Raw genomic sequence first — 27835 nt, 5'->3', positions numbered from 1 at the left:
TGATTCTGGTTTGTTTAAAACCATAGTTTTAAAAAACATATTCATCTAAATAAATTATAGATGTGTGAGGAAATGTACAATATTTACAGTTTGTGAAACTTGTAAAGTTTGTTTCTAATTTAGGAGGCACAATTACACAATTAGATATTCCCTCCCATCAAAGTGTTATTATTGTCATTTTTCTAATTCCCTTTGAAAGGTGATGTTAAGATAGACTGTCTGACTACTGATTATGATGTGATTTCTGTTGGTAATTTTAAAATAATTATGCAAGTTTGAGTTAGAAAATAAAAAGTTATTTTATTTGAGAGAGAACAGCTCACAATATGAAGGAAAAATAGACAGGCATAGACATTTTATTATTATTGATTCTAATCTTTCAAAAGTTGCAGACAATGAGTAGGACATACAAACTACAACACAAGGTCAGGGCTAATGTTTCTACCCTTCGGATGGGAATATGCAAAAAGTAGACTCATGTTTTGATATACTGAGCTCAGGTATGCACAGAAATCAGAAACAATATATTTCTTGCTGCTGCAGATGTCACGGATAATTTTAGTCCTTTTGAATAATTTAAACTCTTGCTCATGCCAGTAATACGACATGCATGCATGGCTACCAGTACCTGTAAAGGTGATTAAGGAGATGCTGTCACTATAAAATCCTGGTACTTGTCTTGGCTTACAAAGTGATGTAGTCACAGAACATGTACCAGATTCAGGCAACCTAGCTACATGAATATGTGAAAAGGGCATTACAGTTTTAGTCAGTTTTACTTCTCCGTTTTACTTGAAAATGGAGGAGATCCAATTCTCTTTCGTCCCCCCCAAAAAATTCATAATTATATTAAACCCACACAGATACAGTATATTATGACCCCTTTGTATAGTAAAAACCCTATTTACTTTTAGTGAAATCTGAATTAGTAAGCGTAGAAGTGCAGATTATGCAGTTAGTGCTGCCGTAGCTGTTTCACATGAAGTGCTAGTGGTGCACTAATACAGAACCGTCCCTGGGTTCAGGCTCAAAATAATGGAAAAGGAAAAATGTGCTTGATTTCTGTATCTGGTGTCCCTTCTGCTCACTTCTGTCCTAATAGTGTTCACTTGTTAAAGATGAAACGATTGTATTCTATCTTGAACAGATTTTAGTTTAGAATTGATTTTGGGATAAATGAATAAATCCAGAATTTAGTGGCACAGCATTATGTTCAGAGCCAAAAGACATTTCATTGTGCAAAAAAAGACCATTCAAGAACATAACTTTACTAATATAACATAGGGGGAAAACATCTGGGAAAGGAGCCCATCAACAGTGATTAGTGGAATTGTGTTATTGTGTTGTCAATAGGGTCAAATAAGTAACTACGATCCATTTACATTTAACTGATGTTGTGTGTATACACAGTAAAGACACAGGCCCAAAACAAATCACAAACAAAACCACAACCACCTCAAAAAAAGCAGATGCAAAAAGATTCTCTTGCCATATTTGAGGGTGTCACTGGTAGGGTAAGGGTAACATTGTTTTTATGCCTCCTTTGTCTGTAGAAGGCTGCAAATAGACATTTATAATGGCTGCCACTGCGACTGATTACATAATCATATGTTTGGAAAATGGAGATGACATGACATGGGTAAAAACCAATGAAAACAATGATGTGTGAGGTTGCAGTGACACATCGTAATCTGTCGACTGATTACTTTCCCTGGAGCTGTGAGGGGGCAACAAAAAGCAACAATAGCATCCCTCCCCATGAGAGCTTCATATCCGCAGTTAATGTGGCACAGCCTTTGCTTTGTCTTTGTTGTGATGCAGATTTCCGTGTTGTGAGCAGCGGACCATGTCTTTGCGGCCTCTAGTGTTTACCAACCGCACCCTTCTCTTGGTGATACGCTATAAAGATATGCAGTACGAGTTAAATTAAATCACACAAAGTGACCAGTGATTGTGCGAATGTTAATGCAGCGGCTAGAAGTGATATTTGCAACACATCACATTATAAAAAAATGATGTCTGCATCACCTCTTACTTCTTGGTGTGTGTATTCTGGCAGAAGAAAATACTTTTCTGGCTGGTATTGAATTGATCTGTATAAGATAGTGAGAAATCAGGGTCCTTCAATTGTATTCATCTGCCATACGTTGAACCAAATAAAACATTTGGGACATTATGCTGAAATTGATATTTTCCAAGCAAATTTTGATTAAATTAATTCCACAGATTTCTTTTTAGTTTTTAAAAACTTTGATGAAAGAATGACAACCTAAACGCCTTTTCATGCATTCTGAATTTATGGAATAATGGAGTCGAAACTAGAATGTTTACTGTGTACTTCACAGCAGCGCATCTTTATTCTTATACTCACATTCCTTCCAAGACAGCCAGTAATCATAAGCACAGATATCACAACATTGATTCAAGCAAGGGGAAATTGTCTAATTTATGTCATTGTGTATAATTCAATCTTGTTTTATTGATTACCTTTAACTAAAATATGAGTCACTTGTATTTTGGGTAATGATGCAATACATTTATTTCTCTTCTCAACGGTTCATAGCAAACAAAGTGGACATTTTTCTCTCCCAATGATCAAATACTGTATATTCATAACATCAATCTGATAACATTCTCTTTAACCTGCTGCAAACATTACACTTCAGTTCACTTTACTCCATCAAAACACTGAGAAGAAGAAGAAGGTTGGCAGGGTAGTCGCCCCTTGCAAGCGATTTACCTTATGAAAGATGATCAAACAGAAATACATGAAAGAGCAATTTAAGATCTATCCAATAAGCGATTCCACAGGACACCTGAACTGGCTCGTGCTAGTTTACCATCTCCCCCTACTGGAGAAACCCCATTTGCACTTGGGACACAATCAAATGATGTGCAGTGGACCATATGAGGCTAATATATATCGTCTCTCTACTGTAGATTACTTTATAGATTGCAATTTGCACCGGGCACACTTGCAGTGTGAAGAGGTTGAACAGCTAAATTGTTGGACAATACATTTTTTAATGAATTACTTGAAGCTTGCCCCAGTTTGACTGTTAAACATAAGGCATGGCGACTACTGGGCTCATTTGTATTCCATTGCATGCCTCACATGGGGACCAGGTGGGACAACTGCTGTTGGGCCCCCAACCTTTCTTTGTCACGAATTGGGTAACTGCAATGCAGTTAAGGAATAAATTACTGATTTCTAATTATTTCCAAGTTTCTGCAAATTTAAACCTGTATAACTATAAGGGAGGAGAGGGGAGTGGATGATGTGGAAGCGACGGTGTGATGTTGCGTCCTAAATTCTATTTCAGCGTTCTTTTGCTATAGAATTCATGAAGTTCATAAAGGTCTGCTTTGCCAGCTGCAGATGGCCATAGTTCTGTGTCTGCGCTGAGTCAGGTTTTTTTATTTTAAGTGCATTGGTTGTGCATATTAGAAGGGCCATTGAGAAATTAAGTCCCTAATTTGATTAGTCTCCATGGTAGTAGGTCCCGGTGCTGTTGCACTGCTAGAGGATGTGAGAGGGGCCTTCATGAACCATTGAGAAATAAATGTTAAACACTTGAAGGCTCCCATTGTGTAATATCTCAAACGTAAACATCAATGCACACACACACCCACACACACACACCTACATTGGGCATTTTCTTCGAGCATCACAACAGTTGAACCCATAGTTAACTTCAGGGGCTAACAGAAGTGTGTCCTGTGTGCACTTTCCAGACAGATTCTTCTTGCACAGGCTTACTTCTCTGCAAGGAAAGTAGAAGGAGACATCCCGCCCGCCAGCATCCCACCATACCCTGCCGTGCACAGATCGTATTTAGTCTATGGCTTACTGTCCCCTTTATATCCATTCACATCATCTACCATACTGTGGGCTTCTCATTTAGAAGACTAACAACATAACAAGTTTTGACGGAGGGAAGAAAAAGTTCCCATACTACAATGAGATGGCATCCACAGAGGGAAGAGAGCCATGCAGACTGATAAGGAAGTCTATAATGACTCACCGCACCAGCTGGCAAAAGCGACTGTTGACTGCTAATTCTGCTCACAGGCGGCAACTGAGCTGCTAACCGCTGATCAACATTATGGCAGCGTCGCATCCCTAAATGTTCTCCTCATTTTCAAAGTTGTAGATCTACAAAGCTGCAAGGATATTACATGTCAACTATATTAAATGACAAAACAATTCTATTGAAAGGCAAAGCACAAGTCTGGTGCCTCTATTTTAAAGATTTATGAAACCCAGCATAATTTGCTCAGTGGCTCAAGCTTTTGATGGCAAATTGGAAGGAAATAACATGCATAACGATATGTGGAGAGCAAAGGATAAATTATAATAAAATTCCCTGCACACCTAAATGTTATGTCTCCACGACAGGGTTTCACGGCATGCCCGTATTTTTATTTTGATAGGACTGATGATGTGTTTCCGGTCGGTGTGTAAGTGGAAATGAGTAACAGAAACGTTGCGGCTCTCCTGATTCTTGTGCTGTTTATTCATACAACACTAAAAGCCATAAAGCCACGGAGGGCCAGTAAAGCTGATTCTGACAAGCAGAGGTACTGGTCGTACTGACCAGCAGAGGACAGTGTCCCATAGGGTGTGAACCGGTGAGCCTGTTTGGCTCACCGGGCTGAGGTGTATCCAACACCTGGAGTTCACCTCCAACACAGTATAGATTTAACTGGCACTCGGAAACCATGCGAAGAATGCACATGGAATGTGAAATGGAAATGTTTCATCCTGTGGGAAGCCTAATGTGCTCAGCAGGCAGCATGATGGGCTGCCTGTTCGACGTTGATATTTCTGGTAAAAATGATTAGTTCGCTGAAGGAAAGGTCAGGCCTCATTGACAACATTAATACTAATCTTATGAAACATGAATCATTCGGGTACTCTGTCGTTGAAGGAAACATTTTTCTACTTAAAGTTAATTCAACCTGATGATGTTGTGAAAACACTGCAGTGCTTTAAACATAGGAAGAATCACCATTTATTTTGAAATCATTCAATTTGTTGAATGACTGTTATTAATAACTTTCTTGCAAAAGCTGTATGTGGAAAAACACTTTCTTTGATTAATACGATCTTTTATTAATATGATCTTTTATTATAGACCCGCTATATTTCAAAGTACACTCTGTACATCCGTTTATTGAAAGTCCAGATATTTATCTCACCTGTGACATTTCAATGTCATTTGTCATGTATAAAAACAACAGAAAGCTCCTGTTAGTTGATATATGGGGTTTTGACCTGGATTAGGTGTGTCCACATACACATGTTACACAGACATATACAAATAATCTTCCTCCACCATCCTGACATCGTGAATACCAGATGTGTACATACACCAAAACATGTCTCCCTGCTGTCTGTCCCTGAGTCTCATTTTTCACAATATCCTGCCTGGTGTACATTTAGCTCAGGCCTTCAGGTTCCATCCAGCTATACCCTTTAAATTAAATCAAATCCACCCAGGCAGCACAACAGCAGACTGCATACATGCTCAACTTGATTTTCACGGTATGAATCCACTTTTGAGGTAGAGAAAAACTCAAGGAGAAAGACTAATAGGAAACCTCAACAGGCAGGTCGTGAAACCATGAAATACAACTTGAAGACAGTTTTCCACAAAGCCTATGGATGACAGCGGGAAATGGCACTTTGTCACAAAGACAAAGCAGCTTCAATAATTCATATTTCAGTCAGTAGAGGGTCTGTACTTGTGTCTTGGCTCTAAATGCATCAAATATAACGACACTTTCCCATAAACACTCCTTCACGCAAACTGTGTTTGGAACAGAAACTCAAATGTTGTCTCAACGTAAGAATCAAACTGTTGCCAGGCATTAAGCTGATAAAACCAGTCTCTTTCTTAAGTTAAACACACTAAATGTACGCCGACGTGACTGAAAATGTACTGTGGTCTCACATTGAAGAGGCATCAGTTATATATATCCATCCCAAATGGAACCTTTTCTTTTATTTAGTGTAAACAATACATTTATTAAAAATATTGCATTAAACAGCAAGGGTAATATCCTCCTGGATACAAACCATTTACAGCAATATAATTTTTATACTGTTAACTTGCTGAAAAAAGCAAGACCCACAATCTATCAGTAAATGTTTGCTTCAAGAAGCAGCACGCATGAGAAAACCAGAATAAATCACAACAATACAGCTGTTCATCTCTGGAATGTGAAAGTATCTGAAAAAATAAGCAGTGTACTGGTGTGCTAGAGACAACTGCTTTGCAAAAATACATGAAATGACATCACATTTTTTCCCTGGCATTTGGGGGGGATTTGGGATTTAAACATTCAATCGGACTGAATACACTGGCGTTTGTGCCATTTTATGTAAGTTAGTGTCTCAGGTTTCCTACACTTCGAAGGCTGCCTCAATTTCAGGTGAAGTATCTGCTTACTCGTGCTGAGTCGCACTCTGCTTTTCTCCAAAGATACAAACAGCAAGATAGGAGGAAGCAGCAGGAGGAACAGGCAGAGGGAGAGCGTGTACGGGGTTTGTGGAGTGCCTCTAGTGTCCCAGCACCATCTCTGAGAGAGAGAGAGAGAGAGAGAGAGAGAGAAGGAGGGTGGGAGGAATAAGGGGTCAGTCCAGGCATTGTCCTTGATGGTAGAGGAACTACTCGTGCATGTGTGTGGATGTATGTTTGGTTCGCATGCTGATGCTTCAGGTCATTTTTCACCCTGTGCACAGAGGACACAGCACCAATCCACCGCCATGAGTCGGACCACCTTTTTTGAGGTAAGTGTGCCGCGCGGAATGCATTCCAATGAACAGAAACTTTTAATTGCCACTTTCTGACAGAATACTTAATGCGCTAGCTTGCTTCGCTTCACGAGGCCTCCCTCAAGCATGACAGTCGCTGGGGGCAACATTTGATGGAGAACAAGCGGAATGTGGCAAATCGTTTCTACAGTTGCATTATTATTTAGGTGGGTTTACTCAACGCTGTTCAACTTGGGGATTTTTTTGATTTTTATGGATAACTGCAATTGATACACTCACACATGCTAACTCTGATCTGTTCAGACATTGACGACAACACACGGAGAGATAATTAGGCTGAAGAGCTAACATTATTACTTTCAATGATATTAGAGCAATCCCTCCTCTCAGATGCCTTAGGATCCGTCAGAGTAAGCACATTTGAGCCTGAGCTCTTTTCACGATATATTTGTTGTCTTGTCTCACAAGGCGAGGAGCCTGCTGAGGAAGAAGTATACAAGACACTCCGTGCAACAGGCCTTTGAATTCAAGTTCATTTACAACATTCTCTGAAAAAGCCTGCATGGCAAACTGTGAAATTATACAATTTTTTTTTCAATCAAACTACAGTGTAACTCTTTTTGGACAAGCAAGCGCTTTTAAGGTTTGCACCCTCACAAGCAAAGCGAAGACTCCCGTTCTGTGTGACCTGTGCTGTTGTATGCTGTCAACGGTGCCCTGTGTTCCCCGGGGAGGACAGGGGCGTCAGATAATGAGATTTACAAGGGCACAGAACAACCGAGTGCACAGCGCACAGCCCTAATGACACCTCTGATGCTCCCCTGGAACACGCAGACACATCAACATGTGCATACAGAATGCTTTGGGGAAGGTTAGCGGATTGATGCCATTTATTCAAACGTCAGCATGCTGTGGTCATCACAATGTGTAAAAGCATGAACACACACTGTAAAGGGTGAAAAGATATCACACGTATATTTAAAATCATTAATTTCATGGCAGGGGTTTGTTTAGAATTGAGAACTAGCAAAATAGTCAAATACTGTAAAATAAATCTTGACACAAGATTGAATGACTTTCTAATCGTGTGTTATTTGCAAACAGCAGATTTCTCTTTCTCTCCGATCCTCATTCTCTTTTTCTCCACTGTGCACTCAGCAAATCTTTAGGTATCCATTAGCGGGTTATTACACTGTCCAGTTAGGGAACCAATTTAGCTAGGACAGCTCTGCTGAGCTGCACAGTATGGAGTGCTTTCAGGGCAAATTGTGCACTACCACCCAGCATCCTGCTTGCATATACTGTACATCACCACTGTCATGGTCTAATTAAGATGAAAAAGATGTGTGTGAGAAAGCAGCAGGACAACACAAATCCTTTTCTTCGTCCACACTGAAACCGCCTCATCATTCACTTTGAGATGACTGTAAATACTTAATTTGGGAAATATGGAAGTTTTGGCTGTTTGGCCACTAAGACGAGGAAGACAAATCATATGTTATTCATATTTCTGATTAACTCAAGAATAGTGCGGGGGGCCTCCAATTCAAAAGCACGACAATATTCCCCCCTTCGAACGGACCATCTGCGATGGTTTCACTGGTCCGGCCCGCGTGACATCAAAGGGTGACATCTGTATGTGGCCCCGTACCTAAAATGAGTTTTTAAACCCCTGCTCTATAACAAGAGCTAATTCATTCGAACTTGCCGTCCTCATGTCTGATATGTAGACTAAACATTTAACATTTACATTTACATTCAACATTTATATATAACATTTAACATTTACATTTAGATGAAACATTAATATTATTTACCAACTTTGTGTTACTGCCAAACATTATCCATGGAAAAGTTATTGCATGTATTTACATGAATTTCTCTCTAAATGTTTGAAAAAGTATGAGGGGCCGTTTAGGACTTAACTACTGAGACACTCTCACACACACTACTGAGACACTCTCACACACACTACTGAGTCTGGCCGAGAACAGGCTGCTGTCTGCGGCGTGAGATGAGGCTGACCGCCCCGTGCTGGGGGCATCAGATGGTCCCGTTAACTACGCCTCACGTCTCCGACATCCTCAATGGAATTTTTTACGTTGGCTGAATGTTAACAAACCGACCGCAGAAATGTTGCTTAAACACCTAATTTCTCGCCTGAAAACGTCCTAAAATGACATTCCGTCCCTTGAATATGGTAGTATTTATAAACTTAATCGGGCGAGCACGGACTTCAAGGCATATGAAGGAAGGGCGTATGATTGGCGCATTGCGCTGTTCAAAATCAGCGCTCTTTGCTTCCGCCTTCCGGTGTAACTGAGATTCTCTCACACTGTATAGTGAGGTGCTTTCATGTTGTATAGTGAAATGCCCTCACGTTGTATAGTGAAATGCTCTCACGCACACTAGTGTGATGGCATGAGTGTCTCAATAGTGTGTGTGAGAGTGTCTCAGTAGTGTGTGTGAGAGTGTCTCAGTAGTGTGTATGAGAGTGTCTAAGTAGTGTGTGTGAGAGTGTCTCAGTAGTGTGTGTGAGAGTGTCTTAGTAGTTAAGTCCTAAACGGCCCCTCATAAAAAAGTGACATTTAAATATTGTCGTGCTTTTTTTCCATATGATAATGCTAAATGTACCAATACTGCGCAGATATTGACACATGCATAGAAATGCATGTGTCAATATCATGACGGTTTTTGTTTTATCAATTTAGAGATGATAAAGGGTTGGGGAAACATGACTATATGAATCATCTAATGTGTGCAATACATTTGATGATATGTGTGAAATCAACTCATTTACATAGATACATATACTTCCAACCTTCCTGTGATGGGTAGGCACAATATACAGTATACAACTAATTCTAAAGGCAGATTGAAGGTACCTCAAGCTTTTATCATAGAATTCATCACATTTTCAGTTAATGGATGTGAAGCCTCTACTACCTGTTTTGCTTTGTAAAGGAGGTGCATCTTGTGTTTTCTTCAGGTGAAGGTCCTGGATGCCAAGACCAAAGAGCAGCTTTGTTTTTTAGATAAGGTATGCTCACATATTGCCACAGCTTGTTTTCTCATCAGGTACGTTCAAGGCTGGAGAAATCATTTACAACAATATCAGTTTTGTACCAAATTGCAACTCTTAACAAGGCAAAGTTGTATTTACAATAAAGTGAAATGTTCCATCCCCTCCCCAATGTTTCCTGACACCATTTTAAATACATTTCTGCACAATTACGTTCTGACATATGTAGTATTGTTGGGAACCTTTTGGTCTCCACTAGAATTCAGAATGAATTGAATTGAAATGAATTTGGGATGCGATAGGTGTTGGCTACACAGTAACGTTTGTAACGATTGTAAACTTTTGGGGTTCAATAATAACAGTTGTCACTTATTGCATTCAGGTGGATCCCCGGTCAACAATAGGAGACATCAAGAGCCTCTTTCACAAAGCGTGTGAGTGTTGTGTGTCGGTAGTTTGTGCTTAACCAGATTTTAAAAGTTAGTAGTCATTGACGACAACAATTTCAATTGATATATTAGTGTTTTTTTTTTTTTTTTTGCACATAACTCTAAACTACAACTTTAACATTATTCTTAGATATAACTGACAAACTTGCCAGGATACTGAGTGCATCATCTTGCAATATAGAATACAACATCACCCAAGAGGGAGGTCCTTTTAAAAACTATTGCTAGTTTAGTGTGTCTGGACAGAAATGTCATCAAACGTTTGCCAAGCCCGAGGCCATCAGATTCCATCAGAGCAGCACAACTCCACATTATTCTGTCACAGTTAATTGTTTTTGGGCTTGAGGCCAAATATCGGTGTGCAATGCCAGCTTTATCCAACCCGGTATATATGTGTGTGTGTGTGTGTGTGTGTGTGTGTGTGTGTGTGTGTGTGTGTGTGTGTGGAGGGGGTGTTTGATCCGCTCAGATCCTCGCTGGTATCCAGCCAGACAGGCCCTGATGCTTGATGCCAGTAAGTTGCCACGCGGTGCTCATTTACTGTATTTGTTTACGATGGTGTCACATAAACAACATTGGAGCAGCACTTGGGAATGTTGCTTCCGATGGCAGTGGGCAGCAACAATTTAAACTGTACAGTTTGGTTTGTAGGCTTTTACTGGTTTCGGCAAATTAGGACTTTTCTGTGAGAGTATGATCATGACATGCTGTTGTATCCACAAAATGTAATTCAGCAACATGATTCAGGGATTTGTTGATAGACTACAGTGTCTATTTTGTCACATGACATTTTGTGGCATGAGACATGTTCAGCTTTGTACATCTGTGCAGCATAGTTCTGAAGAGAAATGCACAACCAGCAAAAAGCTACCGGAAATAACCGGAAAGTGCATACAATGTCATCACATAAAAAAGCTGGTGGTAATCAATTGATGAATTGAATGTGAGGTTTTACAATGGAATCAAGCAGAATGTCCAATAACATTTGCAATGACCTTAACTCTGCAGTGGAATAAAAGCCTTAAAAATGTCCCCACATCTTCACCAACACCGTGGAGCCTGGTCTTCCTTTCTTTACACTTTAAAAGGTAGACTGCTTAATGATCATCCTTTTCCATTCATTTTAGTCTGATTAATACAGTAGAGGCAAATGCACACATTAAGTATATGAAAAGAGAAGAGGATGAGCTATAATGTTGCAGTGCTCTGAAAGAACTATGAAGGTTATCTTGTCTATACAAAGCACAGACTGTGGTTAAAAGCCATCTGGGCCAGTTCCCCCATGATGGTATTCTAAAAATGTCATCCAATTAGTTAAATGTATTATCAGTGGCCGTGGCCCTGTGTGCAGCAGCTTCCTGATCACACATTCATTACACAAACACTGAGTAGAAGCCACTATGCATTGCACACAACCACTTAAATATACACAGTCCTGATGAAATTCAGTTTGACTGCTGTTAGGAATTCTGTCAGAATGGTGATTTCTCCATTCTATAAAGCTTGATAACGTAAAGACAATGGTTTCCACTGGGTAGCAGAACTATTTGTGGACAATAAAGTTGAATTTGCAACCTACATATTATCTTTGACAGTGCGTTTTTCTTTTTCCCCTTTAGAGGACAAATCACTCAGAGACGAGGCAGTCTTACAGAATCTACCGGTTGGGACTGCTGCCACGATGTACTTCTCAGATCTTGGTCCTCAGTTGGGTTGGACCGTGGTAAGGAGATAACACAGCCAAATATAACTGATGCAACAGTACTGAGAAACGTGAACAAGGAGATAAGTGTCTGGCACTACAATATACTTAAAGTCATTTGACATCATTTTGGGTTAGTTGTGTTCTGTGAGCTGATTTGTTGTTTGTATTGGCAAGATATAGTGTATAAATATATATTTAGTGATATATATCTCCATGACACCTTCACACTAGCACTAAAGTCAGTGTAAGTGTTGACTTTCTTTCCTCATGTTCCCAGGTGTTCCTTGCCGAGTGCATCGGGCCTCTTCTCACCTACCTCCTCTTCTATTTTCGAGTACCGTACATTTACTCACACAAATATGCCTTTACCTCCAGTCCTCATCCTGTTGTCAGGTTAGTGGGGAAAAATAGACGTGGCTGTGAGTTTCCACCTTTTGGTGTTGAAAAAAAGTTAAGCAGAAAACTTGAAAGAGGGGAAACAACTAGCTTATCATACTTGGCCACTTGATAAATCTTAACGTTTTTCATACAGACATGAAAGTGCTGTTCAATTTCTTATCTTATTCTCAAATGGCGAAAGAGTGTATTTTACAAAAATAGGACGTATTCTTTAATGTGTATTTGTCCTTGAGGCTTTTTTATACTTCATGCTTCACTAAATATGGAATTACGACTATTGTGCAATAAAGGGGTCTGTAAAATGACATAAGCATCTGAAAGCTAACTGTATTATCTCATGTTAGCTAAACTGACATGAGATAATATAACTTTGTTCTTGTGGATTTTCTTATTGACCTGTGCACTCAGGGTTTGTCATTTTATTGAAGTAGCCTACCTCAGGGAGACTTGACAAAAAGGGAGTTTTTACATCTTTTACTCTGTGATAAGTCATTTACACAATTATTCTCAGTATTGTAGAGCTGCAGGTGTGTGTGCTTAGATTACTCAATTGTTTCCTATCATTTGCAGTAGGTTGCATTTTCTTTGCTGAATCACAAAAGTTTTGTTACAGCAGTGACCCACTTTGTCGCTCACAGATCATTTATAGTTAATATTTTCTCATTTGAAGTTTGAAATCTGCTAGATAAACTATGCTCATCCTCACCTATCTCTCTCTCTCTCTCTCTCTCTCTCTCTCTCTCTCTCTCTCTCTCTCTCAGAGTAGCCTTTGCCTGTCACAGCCTCCACTACATGAAGAGGTTGATAGAGACTATATTTGTGCATCGTTTCTCCCATGGGACCATGCCTCTCAGGACAATCGTCAGGGTGAGGACGTAACTACCCTTGAAAAGATGAGCCTCTGATGACGTGTTCAACTCTTTCTCGTAGTGAACTCCATTTTCCTCTGCCCCACGCAAGCTGTTGTGCTAGTGATTTAAGCCTCATGACAACCTCTGATAGAGTAATTATCCTTGTCAGGACAATGCACTGTAAGGTTGTCTATTGTTCGTCTTATAGTTCAAAAGACCGACATTGAATCAAAGCAAGCTCTTTTTAATTTACGTTGCAAATCATGTAATTATAGTTTTTTCATTATCATGTATTCAGCTGTTTGTATCCTCTTCAGAATTGTGTCTATTACTGGGGTTTCTCAGCTTGGTTGGCCTTCTGTATCAACCACCCTCTTTACACGCCTCCATGTAAGTCAGACACACACACACACACACACACACACACAAGTATACACGCACACAAACACTTTTTGCATGTTATCAACACTGCACTATCTCTCTTCACAGCATATGGAGAACTACAAGTCAACTACGCATTAGTCATATTTGTGGTACGTTTAGTGGAATTCACTCAGGACCAACTTAGATCAAGTACACATGGATGTCTAACAGTAAGGTGTGAAATGCTTATTTCTGATCCAGATGTGTGAGCTGGGGAACTTCTCCATTCACTTGACTCTTAATAATCTCAGAGGGGACGGTAAGTTGTTACTTGGTTCACTTGCACACGTACACAATACACCAGGCTTGGTAGACATTGTACTCTCCATCAGTTTAGATGCTGTCTGATAAAAAATGATTTCCTCAGTGCTCTATGTTAACACTGTTTGGTGTCATCCTGAGTGGTAACATGTGTGCCTACAATATGGTGTAATCGTTATATAAGATATGAAACTTAAAACAAAATGAAAGTGTAATTATTCTTTTAATCTTTTTCACAAAACGTCATCTCAGGATCAAGGAGCAGACGGTTTCCTGAGCCAACAAAGAACCCCTTTACATGGCTATTTATCTTTGTATCCTGTCCAAATTACACATATGAGGTAATATACTGTATTATAATTCATCAAGGAACTTGATGTCGAGCATATTTGTGTGTTTACTTCTTTGTGTGTCTATTTGTGTGTCTACATGCTTTAGCTGGGAGCTTGGGTGGGCTTTTCCATTATGACCCAGTGTCTGCCAGGTATGTACAGCACGCTGTTGACATCAATCCACTTTCTGCACCGAATAACATGTTCTAACAATTCAATGGTTTGTATTCCAGTGGCATTTTATACATTACTGGGCTTCATTCAGATGACCATTTGGGCCAAAGGGAAGCACAGGGCCTACAGCAGAGAGTTCAAGGACTATCCCACGCTCCGGATGGCTATTATTCCCCTGATACTCTGATAGAGAACACAACATGAACTATGGTAGCATATACTGTGTGTATTTTTCATTAAAACAAAGAGGTTTGCTACTACTGAGGTCAACATTTTGAAAGATTTGTATATTTATGAACCAAAAGCAGTGGGAAAAGTGATAATATTATAGCAATATAATAGTTCTTTTTTTTTAAACAATGGGTTTCAGTTTCTTCATGAGAGTTTGATTATAAATTGTGATTTGAAGTTCATGACATTAGGTTGAGCTTCACTGCAGTTTTTTCTTTTTTTTATATTTGGCTCCTTCAGGACTTAAAATGGCACTTGAGCTTTTTAGCACCCTTATTCAAACACATGAATTGTTCTCATGAAGAAACCTGCTCACCAACTCACAGGTTATTGCTGTTCAATGATCAATGCTTACAACACTGATAAACATTTCAGGTTAAGTGCAAAAGATAACACATCCACTAGCTTGTAATAAAGTGCCTGTCTAAGCAAACTAGCAGATAAACATGTAAAATGTCTCCATTTAAGAGTGCGACATTGCTTTTAAGCTGACAAAGCAGACATCATTTAATTATGCAAAAATAAGCTTGTCCACTGTGAATCCAAGACTTTTTTTCAGAGAAAAGGTGAACTGTAAAAGTGGAACATCTGTCAATGTATCGAGGGCTTTTCAAATAGTCAGTGAGGATTGCTATTGTCCACCACTTTCTGTCTAATCTCAGGTTTTCTGTCCAACAGTGTTTTGTACAAATGAGAATGTGAGTAATCTCAAGCAATTGTCCTATAAAACCTGTTACTTTATTTGACATGATGCCCCTCTAAGAAACATCACATTGGTACGTTCCTCTAATGATACCAGGTGCTGGTGAATGCAAAGTGAACACATGTATAATAAAGCGCAAAGCCTGAAAAGACATTGGTGGCAAAAAAAATATCACACAATATTAGTTATTCCATAGCAGCAAGAGGACTTTGTAAAGACCATTAGTTATATTGCACTAGCAGAGTCTTTGTAAGAATTCTAATGTTGTCTCAATAAAGTGCTAAGGCTTTGCTTCTCGTGTTTATTACACCTACCTACAGAAGGCAAAAAAAGATTATCATCTAAAAGGCATCTAAAGCAAAAAAGCACACAGGACCTGGGCCCTCTTCCCATCCCCGTTACACCCCACAAATATCACTCCTTTGACAGATCATCACTCAAAGTCATGGTCCTTGTCATGAATCTCGAGCCGTTTCGTTTAGTTTGCAAGCCCTACAAGGTGAGCAGAACGTGGAACATACAGCAGGCACATAAATGCTCCACACTTTCCAAATGCAAAGCCCACTAATTCCATTTCCTGGGAAAGCAAAGCACTGCCAAAGGTCAAACCATCAGTCACACGTGACATGTGTCAGGACTCATTTACACACACTGCATTTGGAGGCCCAACACCACGAGATGGATTAATGGAGACAGCCCCGGTCAGAAGGCTCCTACGAATGCAGATGACAAAACTGGATTATTTAGGTTCCTTTGTTGCATTTGAGGAGAACGTTCTGCCAACTGAGTGCACATGTTCCCATGCATCAGGCGCATTCTTTGAACAAAGCGGCTTCTAAAATGAAACGAAAGCCAAGGAGAGGCGTCCAATTGGGCTCATTGCGATAACGTCACTTCTTCGAAGACTTGAGGGGTCTTTTTTCAATACATCGCTGTGCTCCAGCAGCTTTTGGATGCAACACGATGTTGTCGTCCTCTCTTGACTGTTGCTTGGCGAAATTCACAAAAACCTACAAGTACATTGAAACATTAGGATCAAGATATTCTAAACGTTTTCGTTGTTATGACATTTTTTAAGAAATACTATATTATGCCATTTTTATATACTTTCTATAACTCAAAGGATTTTTATTTACTATAGGCCTATTAAAACTGTTAATTTAATTGTTTACCTTAAACCAACGAAATGTAGTCAGTTGATCCTTAAGCACAGGGGGGATGCTAAATTTCATAATTTCTCATGTCTTCCCACTCATTTACCTGGTCAAGGGTTGTCTGTGTGACTGAATAGTCCTCCATCTTGAGCTTCTCTTTGTTAGCCAGGACCATTTGAAAGATCCTCCCCAGGGAGGAGGAGGAGATCTTGTACTGCAGGGTGTTGTAGTGTTTCTCTCTCTGGATGCAGCCGGGGAAGTTACTCTCCATGAAGGCCTCAGCGGGGTTCAGATCGGGGGCACACCCGGGCTTAGCTGCCCTGATCTTCATGGTCAGCACGTAGCCATCACCAAATCTACGTTAACATTCATGTGAGGAAAATGAAAGAAATCTGCAACTTAGTACAATGCTAATATGATATGATATAATGTATATTTAATTGTTGCATGAATGTTACAGGAAGGCATACATCTTTTGGAAAGCTGATACGCGACACGGGATGATGGGAAGTAAATTACTCACTTGTACTTAAGATGCTGAATGGTTCCCAAACACTTAAAGGATCCATTTACCATAATTGCTAAGCGGGTACACAGCGCCTCACATTCCTCCATGCTGTCAAAACATATGGCAAAATTAGCGCTTGACGATATGCATGCACATACAGCGTTAAACACCCACTCCAGGTAGTGTACCTGTGTGAGGTGAGGACCACAGCTCGTCTATCCTGGATAACACTCATGATGGAGTTCCACAGGAAACGTCTGGAGAGAGGGTCCATACCTGTGGTGGGCTCATCCTAGCACACAGTAGCAGCAACAACCAACACCTTAACAAACACGCAGAGACCTCGAGCATCGTTCCATCACCCTTCCCCATCCTAAACCCCTAACTCAATCTGTCGATGTAATGGTACTATTCTATAGACATGCCGAGCGGAGGGGTCAGGTGTAGGTCAAGACAAAGGTATTTTCCACGAGCGCGCCTCTCACCAGCAGCACCAGCGCGGGGCAGCCTATCATGGCGATGGCTGTGGAGAGCTTCCTTTTGTTGCCTCCACTGTAGGTCCCGGCGCTTTGTGCTGCATACTCTGACAGACCCAGCTTCTGGATGGCCCAGTCTGCAACCTGAGTACAAGTAGTGCCTCCTGTTATAATTAGGCTCCAATCAAATCTGATTTATAGATTGAGATGACACTGTGTAGTTACCAAAAAACACGGTTTCTACCACAACTGTCCAGCTGATTGCTGGTATCCCTTTTATGTCCACATTTTGGAATAATTTAAATCATATTGCTGCTTTAATGCCTCCATTTGCCCATCTCTTCAAAAGAGCTGTGTACAACGGTCAAGTTTAAAATGCTAAAGTGAGTAAAAAGCTGCATCTCACCCGGCTGATCTCCAACTCAGGAACTCCGCGGAGGCGGGCGTAGAGGTGCAGATGTTCTCTACCTGTCAGCAGCTCATCGATGGCGTCAAACTGTGGGCAGTATCCCATGTTCTGGTGGACGTCCAGGATGTTGGATAAAATGCTGGAGATTTAGGGGGAAACACTTGTGGTAAACCATGAGAATTTGTTTGTTAGTTACTATTTGTAAATGAGATGTATTGCTCACCTGTGACCAGCTACTGAGGCCTCTCCTGACGTGACGTTAATGTCTCCCGTCAACATTTTAAATGTTGTGGTCTTCCCTGCTCCATTCATCCCCAGTAGACCAAAGCACTGCAGGGGGGTTGAGAGAAAACATGATGGATAAACAATGCAGTGATTGGAATGCTTTGTCTAAATGGCACACAAACCTCTCCAGGAGACACTGCAACACAGATTCTGTCCACTGCAGGGGTGATTGTTCCGGAGTACGTCTGGCAGGGCACGATGAAAACAAAAATGGAAATATGTTCTTTTGTTGTGAATATGTTTTTGATCACCCATTTAAACATGTGATACAAAATGAATCACCTTGGACAGGTCTCGTGCACGTAGAATGTCATTAGTTTTTTCCCTTCTATAGAGTCGTTCTCTTTCCTCCGCCACATCTATATCTTCTTCGGAAATAGGAGGCTTTGGGCGATCTGATATCCTGCCAATGGAAAAATGAAAATCCAGTGAATAAACTCCAACTCAGTCCACGACGCAGCCCCGTTACATTTAGAATGTGTTATCTGGGAATTTTATTACACGCATTGTGACTTTAAAGGAGCGATAACGTAAGATTTGGCAATATATTTTTTTTTATCTCAAGAACTTCTACACTTACCAGTGATACATGAAGAATCGATACTGGAACAAAATGTTAAGCATGAAATAAACAAATCCCTGCACAGCCATGCAGAAGAGGTTCTTCCCAATATAATCCCAGTTGTAGGGGTCTGGACTGTAGTCCTCACCTGATAAAATAAAATACTTTTCAGTCACGCATTCACGTGATGAGGTTATAGTAGAATCGTATCATTTCTTTTGGTCAAATCTGTGATTTCATATTTAGTCCTTTCACTTTAGTGAGAAGTATTTTCTCCCTTTTTATTAAATCTGTGATAGAGCGTTTGGTTCAAAGGTGGAGTTGTGAGGGTCTGACAGCTCTGCGGTTGGCTTGTCCCTTTACGGCACATGTCAGATTTCCAATGCAGCCAGGGACCTCACATGCATTCAATGTGTAATATGGTGGCGGACAGTTGAAGGCCGGCACGTGAGGTGTAAAAGTAGCCGCGCGAACTTACCAAAGCGAGCGTAAATATCAGTCACAGCCTGGTTCATGGCCATGTCTATGAGACCTCGGCCCAGGCAGTAATGAGGGAAGATGAGCAGCAACGTCTTTAACAGCTGGTTGAGCTTGTACAGAGCCTGGACAGATATCAGAATCAGGATTATACTAGGGTTATGGACGATGTGTGGGAGATAGGATTTACAGAGACAAACCCTGTGGTCTTACTGTGGTGCTCTCAAAAAGGTCCAGTATGAAGGTGATGGCACTGCTATTGATGCCAATGAAGAGGTTGATACATGACAAAGAGACATAGGCTGTGCTGGGAACACTGAATATGAAGGACATGGGGTACATCATGGGTGTCACAGACCATCTACAAGAAAAATAGATCCAAATGAGCATCAGTTAACACACAATGAATGATACAATAACAGACACCACTAATTCACTACAAAGTGAAACACTAGACACACTTGTTTCTTGCAAAGCGGCTCCGAACATTACTGATAAAAAGTGCAGTATAAAAAAGTGGATTTTCAACTGTTGTAGGCACTGAGCTTGGTGTGTCAGTAACTAGCATGAGCTTTGGAGTAACCTTGACTTAGAGGGGTGTAAAAAGAGTCCTTAAAAGTCACCGACATTAAGGCTGGATTGTGAAAATCCTACAAATCTATCCATGTGTTTAGTGTCAAAACTTTCTGTTCCCACAAAACTGACCATTGTGGGAACAGAAGGTTTAATAAATTTGTATTACCTATTTCCAAAAATCTACCAATTCTTGTGGAATACATTCAGGCATTTGGCTTAAAATCCCATTTAATTGAAGAGATAATTTCAAATTTTGTTGTTATTTCAAAATAGACCATGTTTTTTTTCTACATGACAAAAATGTGAGAATATTGCATATTTCAACAAAATTTGCAGTATTTATTGGTAACTGCAACGGTTATTGGCAGTGTGCATTCAAAATATCTATTATTTATTTATTTTTTAAATAAAAATAAATACGGTTGGAGCTTGAGAAACAAAAAACCTACCCATAGAGCATTAGCAGGGAAATAAGTGGTTGGAGGTTGGTTGGAGAGGTGTAGCACTTCTTATCAAAAAAGATGAATATTTCCACCACCAACGCTGCACTGATGGAGTAATTCAACTGGAGAAACAACAATAAAAACAATACTCATGAAGAGCAGAAACCTTACTGGCATTTGGCGCTTGTTCTAATAAACTTAATTATTTCATGAAATAGGGTTACCGTACCATGTCCCAGAAAAAGTTGGCCATCCAGTAAACCATTGGACTGACACCACTGACAAACTGCAGGTGTTTGGCCTGAGTGACCCTTTCCTGAATTAAATAGAGGACAAAGCTGGCAGGAACGAAGGACATGGCAAAGATGACACAGATGGCCACCACTGCATCCACGGAGGTAGTCAGGCTGGGGAGAGAACAGAGGAACACTTTTAAAAACCCGCCTGGATCACAAAGAAAAAAGTGGATTTTCAACTGTTGTAGGCACTGAGCTTGGTGTGTCAGTAACTAGCATGAGCTTTGGAGTAACCTTGACTTAGAGGGGTGTAAAAAGAGTCCGATAGCGTCACACCCTGGTGACACACCTCCTACTGAGCAACTCCTTACTCCTCTTTGCAGTCTCCCAGAAACCGTTAAGCCGTTGAAATGTAAATGAAATACATGGCGGCCATTGTTCACTCACACGGTGATCTCAGAGAGCTGCTCTTTGGTGAGGTTGAGAGGATGGTTAATGACAGTTATCCCATATTCGTCCAGGTTAGCTCGTTTGGGCAGGTTTGCACGGAGGATGGCGTTGTTCGCGACGTTCATGAAAGAAACCATGGCGTGCCAGCCCTTATTGTTGTACCACACCTGTTGAAAGATGAAATAAAGGTAGACTGTATTAGCTTAGACGTGTGACATATCAAGAATAGCATTCACTTTTGAGGTAATGATAAACAAGAAATGATGTCAATGGATCCCAGTGGTGAAGGTTTTATCCTGATGGTGAGGCTTTATTGGACTGACCTTGACACTGTCTTGAGTCTCCATGTACCTGAGGAACGTGCCTATGTCTTTCAGCGTTTCTTTGGAGCAATTGCCCTGCAACCAACAATTGAAGGCCCGATTGCAAAAATAAATCACAGAGATGAGAGGAATTTTGCCTTTTAACGCCATACCCCAGTAATATTGAGCAGTTGTGCCAGTTGTGCTGCTATATCCTGGATGGTCTTAGGCTGCAGCTCTAAAACAGGAAGCTGTCCTCCCACCGATATACCTCCGTACCTGGACACCACAGAGAAAGCCCTGCTAAAAAATCTGACCATAGCAACCACCGGAGGGAGAACTGCACCACTACACATCCATGTAAGACAATTTTGACTGGTACTGTAATTGAAAATGCTTATACAATATCCTTATTTAGACACAACTGTGAAACAACAAAAATAAGTTGTGAAGTAAAAAAAAATAATAATTACCGTTGTTCGTTTACCCAATATTTGCTCTTCAAACTGAAAGAGATTCATATATCAATTTAAGAAAAATACTTTCACATAAACAAAATGAACTTTCTTGTTGAATAAACACATCGTGTATGAACTTTTATCTAGTACAAATTAAGTTTTCTGTATTTTTTTGCAACATTTTAGAGCTTGGATCAATATAGACTCCGGTATCCAACCAAATCAATGATTTTATATAAAGTAACATCTCAGTTTGCATTCAGTTTTAACTTTTTGGACAAGAGAGTAAGTTCTTCTTTTAAATTGGTGCACAGAATCTCATACCTGGTTCGGATGAGGCTGGGGTAGGTCTTCACTAGGTAGTCAGAGATGTTTCTGCCTGTTAGGTCCATGAGAACATCTCCTGTTGACTGGATCCTCTAATACACACAATGACCCACAATGTATATTTAACACAAGAAAGTCATCTGCAACGGTGGACCCCCAAATGTGTGATTTCATATACTTTAGTGGTGCACCGTGGTCCGTGAGGTGTATGTGTGTGTGTGTGTGTGTGTGTGTGTGTGTCTGTGTACGTTTATTAAGGCTCTTTTCAACATTAGTGAGCCAACCACCTACCTGTGGAGGTGGCAAACCACCGGCTCCTGCAGGACACACAGGGAGCATGGTGAGTTTTTTGGTTGTACTGCACTGACAGTCTGGAGAGGGTTGGAGAAAGTTCCATTTTGGGCCGGCCAGCATGTCTATAAGGGCAGGGTTTACCAGGGGCATCTCCCACTCCGTGGTTATGTTGTTACATGGGAAATCTCTACCAGTGGGAGAAAATAACTGATATAGTTGAATAAGACAGTGGAAAGAATAGTCTGGGTAAAAAGTGATCTGATTTTAGCAAGGGAACTCACTCCATGGGTTCGTCCACCATGCAACGAGTCCCAAAGCCAGGTTTGTCCAACAGCACTTCACCAAAGTATCTCATCTGAGGATCCATGGGACGCTCATTACTGCAAAGTAGGTCAATTTATTTGGCAACATGTTTGTATCATTTAATAGAAAATGTTATAATGATCTGATTAAATTGGCATGTCTCCTCATAACTCTTGTAAATGATCCCCACCTGAAGAAGGTGTACTGTCTCCCATACATCCAGGGGCTGAGGGTGAGACTTTGATACTCTCCGAAAGGTGGAACGATCAGCGTGAAGGTCAGCGCCAAGAAAACAAAACTGGCTGGCAGCACAATCTACGAAGGAGAGATACACAGCTGCCATTTAAAAACCTAACAACAACATAAATCTAAGGCCCTGGTAATAGTTGGATATCAACTCAAACTGAAGAAGAACTGTAGAAAATCCGCTCATTCCCCATTACCAGCCTAGTTTAATCTAATTTTGGTAACATTGTACAAAGCAAACCCCTAAAATATAAAATAGAATTAAGATTACTGACAGTGCTGCATTAGAGCGTGGTTTGATTAACTGTGGTAAGGTTACCTGGGCAAAGAAGTCTTTGTAGGAGCGCGTTGCGTGATGCAACCGCTTGATCAGCAGAGCGAAGAACTGTTTGATGGTGAGACATAGCCCTCTGACCTGGTGGGATCCCCTGCCTGCACTGCCTTCTGGGACATCACACGGGCCGCTGCCATTGGTCCGCAAAGCCCCATCTCTCTCTGGAACGTAACTCTCAATTCAGGTTGCAAAGTCTCACTTGTGTGCACGCTATATTAAAGAGGCCAGCTGGCAAGCCGAGCACGTCTTCTTTGAGTCGTGATCAAAAAGCGTTTACTAGCCTCAGGGATGGAGTTCATCATCCTATCGGGTTACTAGCGTGCCAGTGAAAGCTCTGGAACATTATATACACTTATGATGAATAGAGCCTGCATTGTACTGTTGGCAAAACAGGTTTTTCAGGAAAAAATGTAAGAATGTTTTAGAGCAAATGTTTGACATTTCAGGGAGGTTTGCTGTGGGTTGGACGGAAAGATCGATTCATTTTGTTTTTACTATAGATATGAAGCTTGTGCCAGCAGCCGGTTATCTACGCTTAGCCTAAAGAACCAGGAAACAAGGAATAGGGAATTACCAGCTAGACTTGCTCTATTATAAGGTAAATCACTTTGTTATATTGAGTTTAAATGCATTCAACAACAATGTAAAGGATTGGGATTAGGGAGAGCACTATGAAGCTAACCAGCAGCTCGCTGTGGCCTCATATTCACTGTCACATTTACAGTGACAGGGAGGTTGAATGGTTTCATTTCATCATATGCAGTGTTCTGTAACCCATTTTAAATGAGAGAAATCCTGTCCCCACAACAGCAACGTTTGTCCAGAGCTGTCAGCTGAAAGCCGCATGTCACCTTTGAGTGGCTCCATATCAACGGCCACTGTGTTGAATCCACAAAGACTAGCTCGACAGATCTGACGCAATGATTTCTTGTCTAGGAAAGTTACAGAATGGAAAACACAGGATGTAGTTCGCGTTAAAGGGCTACGAGAGCTACACCTACATCCATTAAGACACACAACAAAATGAGCTGCACGAGAGAGGAACGTTTTTGTCTTTTTACCTGGTGTGCATTTCCTGTTTGTCGAGTTCCCGTTAGCAGTGACCTTCAGGAAAATCTACACAGAAAGCTTACTTTTATTTTCAGGATCCGAGATTAACAGATGTTCTTCACTACTAAGCCTTGTGTAATTGCTGTAAAGGTGAATCTCACAGTAAAACTCTCCGTGCTATCAAATCGCTGTTTAGCACTTGTACGATAAATAATCAACTGTCTTAGTCAGGGATAGTAGTTGGCAGTTTGATCCATTGCTTTTTTATCCCTGGGACTAAAAATCATAAACATGAATATATATTGTTTGGATTTTCCTAATGAGTCACAACTACATGTAGTTGTTAAATACAAGCAGTCTTATAATTATTACAGTTTGATTTGTTATTCTCTCCACGGACCTCCTCCAGCGACGTGTCGGAGACGCCGAAGCTGCTGAGGCCAAGGTCCACCAGGGTTTCCTCCAGCTCCCTGAAGAGGCTAGCGTAGGCCCTGGGCTGGAAGTTTTGGTTTGGCAGCAAGTAAGTGAGCTCCTGGCCGATGGCCTCGATGAGACGAGCCTGTGGTACGTGATGGTGGATCAGGGCTGTGATGCTTTCCATGTTACCTGGAGGCCACGGGTAGGGAACGGTTATGCTTAACTTCAACTTCCATCACACAATAATGGCTTTGATTGTTTATTTTAATATCTTAATGTCTGTCCTTTACATCTTTCATACTGAAAATGTTAAGTTGGACACACCAACAGTAAAAAGTAAAAAGATGCCCTAAGAAAACAGAATATCTGACAGGTGACGATTGAAAATGGGGTGTGAGGAACACAAAGTGTGCATTGGTGTGACAGCAGCTACAGTAAGAAGACCGACTACAAACCAGTGCATACTCTGACTCTGAAAAACAAGTTTCACACTGCTCTATGAAATCACAATAACACGTCAATGAAACCTACCATCCATTTGTCTGTCTTCAGGCTCCTTCTCTTCTTGGTCCACTTTAAACTTTGAGCACTTTGAACATTTACAGGAGCAATCATCTGTACGATCACAGCTGGCCTGCAGGACAGAATGTTATCAAAAACCAGAATATTTGCTGGATTCTGGACTCATAAACAATTCTAGGCAGGAAAAAAATGTGTAGAAAATAACACTTTTACTCCATTTTTTAAAATCCACTTCTAAAAGGTACCACTCTGCACCATTTAAAGCCAAACACACACACACACACGGCTACAATTCCCACCTTTGGCGTGTTGTCTTTCATTCGTCGTACGAGAGTGAGGTAGAAGCCTGCGCCAAAACAGTTCTTGAGGAAGATGGGGGAGCCGCAGCAGTAGAGGCGGCCCTGCGAGATGATCGCCACTCTGTCACTAAGCAGGTCAGCTTCATCCATGTGGTGGGTGGACATGATCACTGTGCGCCCTGCAACGTGAGGCCGAGGGGGGGCGATGAAAGAAACGGGAGACAAGTGAAAGGAGGAGAGATGCTGGACAATGCACGTTTTTTTTATCTCAATCAAGAGGTTTGGTTTTCTAGATGACAGATTGAGTTCAAAACATGTTTAGAGAACAGGTTGGGTACAAAATAGTCAGACATGTTTCGATATTGGTTTTGTTAAGGACCCAGTTTTAATTATTTTTGGCCTGATTACAAACACCTGTCAGGTGTGTTAATCATCTCACTTGTACATCACATATAATAAAGCAAGAAAAGCTACATGGCTACTTATAATATAATTATACTATATAATAAATATAATATACATATACATATATATATAGTATAATTAGTATCACTTCTGATCTCTTCCATTTGGTTTGTATGCAAGGTTTAAAGGTAGTTTGCGAGGAAACTTACCGAATTCATAATAACTGATAATAATAGGTAAGAATGTTAAGCATCCTACTCTCTATTGACTCATAGTCACTGTTTTCCTGCTAAATTTACTGACATATTTTAGCCGACCACACTTTTGGGCGTTATTACAGATTCACCATTGTATGTAATGGTTGATTAATTTGACAAAAATTATGTTTTAGAAAATAAAACAATAGAACCTATTTTTAACAGTTGGATAGTGTCCACATCGACTTATAACACTTTTGGCGTCCAGGACCTCCACAACACCACGTCATTCTTTTAGCCATCAGTCTTACCTGCACGGTATTTGAGCAGCAGGTCCCAAATGGAGCGCCTGGAGTAGGGGTCCACCCCTGAAGTGGGCTCATCCAGGATCACCACCTTGGCCCCACCAACAAATGCTAAAGCAACTGATAACTTCCTCTGCATGCCCCCTGAATTAGAACATCATAAAGCACTGTGGGTCACGTAGTAGTAAGCATGTATACACGTGTGCATGTATTTGGAGCTTTTCTCTAAGCACTTGGACATAGTTTTGGGGGGGCGAAGAAGCATCCTTACAGACCTGAGAGGTTCTGGGTCAGTTCATCTCTCTTGTGTGGAAGGCCCATATCCTGCAGCATGTTCTCCACCTCCTCCTCGGCCTCTGCTATTGGACGACCTTTCAACAGCGAGTAGAAGAGGATGTGTTCTGCTACAGTCATACTAAAATGAAACAAAAGAAAGAGGTGCAAATAATGATTCACTCACAACTATGAAATTGTACATACGACACAAACAATACAGCAAGCATGTTTATATATATATATTTTTTAAGTTAGTTGAGTTACACACTGCTGAAAAAGGGTGTTGTACTGAGGGCACATTCCCAGGGACAGACGGATGTTGTCCATATCCGTGCGGATGTCCTTGGCATAGATGGTGGCCGTCCCCGAGGTGGGAGGGAACATGCCGGTCAAGATGGACCTAGGAAGAGAAGACAGAAAGAGAGAAATGATGGAGACTACGATGTTCAGCAACTAATCGTTGTTGTGGGTGAGCATGCATCTGTGGGACCTACATGGTGGTGGTCTTTCCGGCACCATTTTGGCCCAGAAGCGCAGTAATCTGGCTCTCATAAAAGTTCATGCTCAGGCCGTCCACCGCCGGCACGGAGCTGGAGCCGAACACCTTGACCAGGTTCTGGATACAGACGCCCTTCACCAGGTCAGCTGGCTCCGCTTCAAAGAACGGCTCACCTGCATGAAGACAAGCAGGTAACCGAGCACCAGCAAATCATCTTACAAAGAGGTTTCAATCGCATCAACATGTTAGGTTTCCTTTACCTTTTCTGAAAGTAAGAAAAACAACATCACGTTTTTTTAATCACGAATGATGATGAAAGACACAGGGGACTGGAAGGCCACAACATTTGACATAACGGCTTAGATCACTTATTAACTCATCGCATCGCAAACCAGCAAGTGCAAACACACACAAGGGCACTGGATTCCCACACAATGACACACCATGGCCGTGGGGGAAAGTGAGAGCAAATACAGAGATGGCTTCAATCCCAATTTACGTCAAGTATTAACATTGGAGAAGCACTACATCCGCACAATAAATATCTTCTCAAATACATTATGAACAGAAAAATGCTGGAATGGCTTTTTCAGATTTAAGAAATAAGCAGAGTTGCTGGTAGACAGCAAAATGCTTCGGTATTGTGCAATAATACAGTTACAATACAGATTAAATCTTAAATGCAGCACTTACA

The 27835-nt window shown here is 40.9% G+C and overlaps 2 protein-coding genes across 3 annotated transcripts in view; one reads left to right on the top strand and one right to left on the bottom strand.

Annotated features, from left to right (window-relative positions):
• Nucleotides 1-6624: 6624 nt before the first annotated feature.
• Nucleotides 6625-15621, top strand: tecrl2a (trans-2,3-enoyl-CoA reductase-like 2a). 2 transcript variants are annotated; one of them, XM_062559363.1, is made up of 13 exons: nt 6625-6796; nt 9771-9821; nt 10186-10237; nt 10722-10766; nt 11872-11975; nt 12235-12350; nt 13118-13223; nt 13525-13597; nt 13697-13740; nt 13832-13889; nt 14144-14232; nt 14330-14375; nt 14457-15621. In XM_062559363.1, the coding sequence occupies exons 1-13, from the start codon at nt 6662-6664 to the stop codon at nt 14582-14584; spliced, it is 1047 nt and encodes a 348-aa protein (XP_062415347.1). In that variant the 5' UTR covers nt 6625-6661; the 3' UTR covers nt 14585-15621. The 2 variants fall into 2 exon arrangements, with proteins under 2 accessions (XP_062415347.1, XP_062415348.1); XM_062559364.1 differs by having other exon boundaries at nt 9771-9859.
• abca4a (ATP-binding cassette, sub-family A (ABC1), member 4a) overlaps nt 15267-27835 on the bottom strand; it is a 28803-nt gene continuing 16234 nt past the window's right edge. The window contains exons 19-49 of the mRNA XM_062559362.1: nt 27137-27314; nt 26911-27042; nt 26642-26781; nt 26373-26510; nt 25460-25638; nt 25170-25272; nt 24622-24827; nt 24233-24287; nt 23157-23332; nt 22782-22906; nt 22570-22668; nt 22286-22475; nt 21992-22086; nt 21683-21715; nt 21383-21488; nt 21231-21305; nt 20905-21074; nt 20451-20628; nt 20228-20343; nt 19416-19563; nt 19204-19327; nt 18744-18873; nt 18446-18566; nt 18286-18348; nt 18102-18208; nt 17876-18017; nt 17479-17613; nt 17182-17285; nt 17009-17101; nt 16592-16841; nt 15267-16341 (exon numbers count right to left, since the gene is read on the bottom strand). Coding sequence (XP_062415346.1) covers nt 16222-16341; nt 16592-16841; nt 17009-17101; nt 17182-17285; nt 17479-17613; nt 17876-18017; nt 18102-18208; nt 18286-18348; nt 18446-18566; nt 18744-18873; nt 19204-19327; nt 19416-19563; nt 20228-20343; nt 20451-20628; nt 20905-21074; nt 21231-21305; nt 21383-21488; nt 21683-21715; nt 21992-22086; nt 22286-22475; nt 22570-22668; nt 22782-22906; nt 23157-23332; nt 24233-24287; nt 24622-24827; nt 25170-25272; nt 25460-25638; nt 26373-26510; nt 26642-26781; nt 26911-27042; nt 27137-27314 — 4031 coding nt within the window. The 3' untranslated portion in view covers nt 15267-16221. The remainder of the gene's footprint in view (nt 16342-16591; nt 16842-17008; nt 17102-17181; nt 17286-17478; nt 17614-17875; nt 18018-18101; nt 18209-18285; nt 18349-18445; nt 18567-18743; nt 18874-19203; nt 19328-19415; nt 19564-20227; nt 20344-20450; nt 20629-20904; nt 21075-21230; nt 21306-21382; nt 21489-21682; nt 21716-21991; nt 22087-22285; nt 22476-22569; nt 22669-22781; nt 22907-23156; nt 23333-24232; nt 24288-24621; nt 24828-25169; nt 25273-25459; nt 25639-26372; nt 26511-26641; nt 26782-26910; nt 27043-27136; nt 27315-27835) is intronic.

This window comes from Pungitius pungitius, chromosome 19, assembly GCF_949316345.1.
Source record: "Pungitius pungitius chromosome 19, fPunPun2.1, whole genome shotgun sequence".
Taxonomy (NCBI): Eukaryota; Metazoa; Chordata; class Actinopteri; order Perciformes; family Gasterosteidae; genus Pungitius; species Pungitius pungitius.
Note: the sequence above shows the minus strand (reverse complement) of the source record. Positions and strands in the feature narration are given on the sequence as shown.

Excerpts from the sequence above, each read along its gene's own strand:
- tecrl2a (XM_062559363.1), top strand. The coding sequence starts at position 6,662 with ATGGTAGAGGAACTACTCGTGCATGTGTGTGGATGTATGTTTGGTTCG. Across the intron at positions 13,741-13,831 it reads ACGCATTAGTCATATTTGTG|ATGTGTGAGCTGGGGAACTT; the intron begins GTACGTTTAGTG and ends TTTCTGATCCAG. Across the intron at positions 14,233-14,329 it reads GTCCAAATTACACATATGAG|CTGGGAGCTTGGGTGGGCTT; the intron begins GTAATATACTGT and ends TACATGCTTTAG.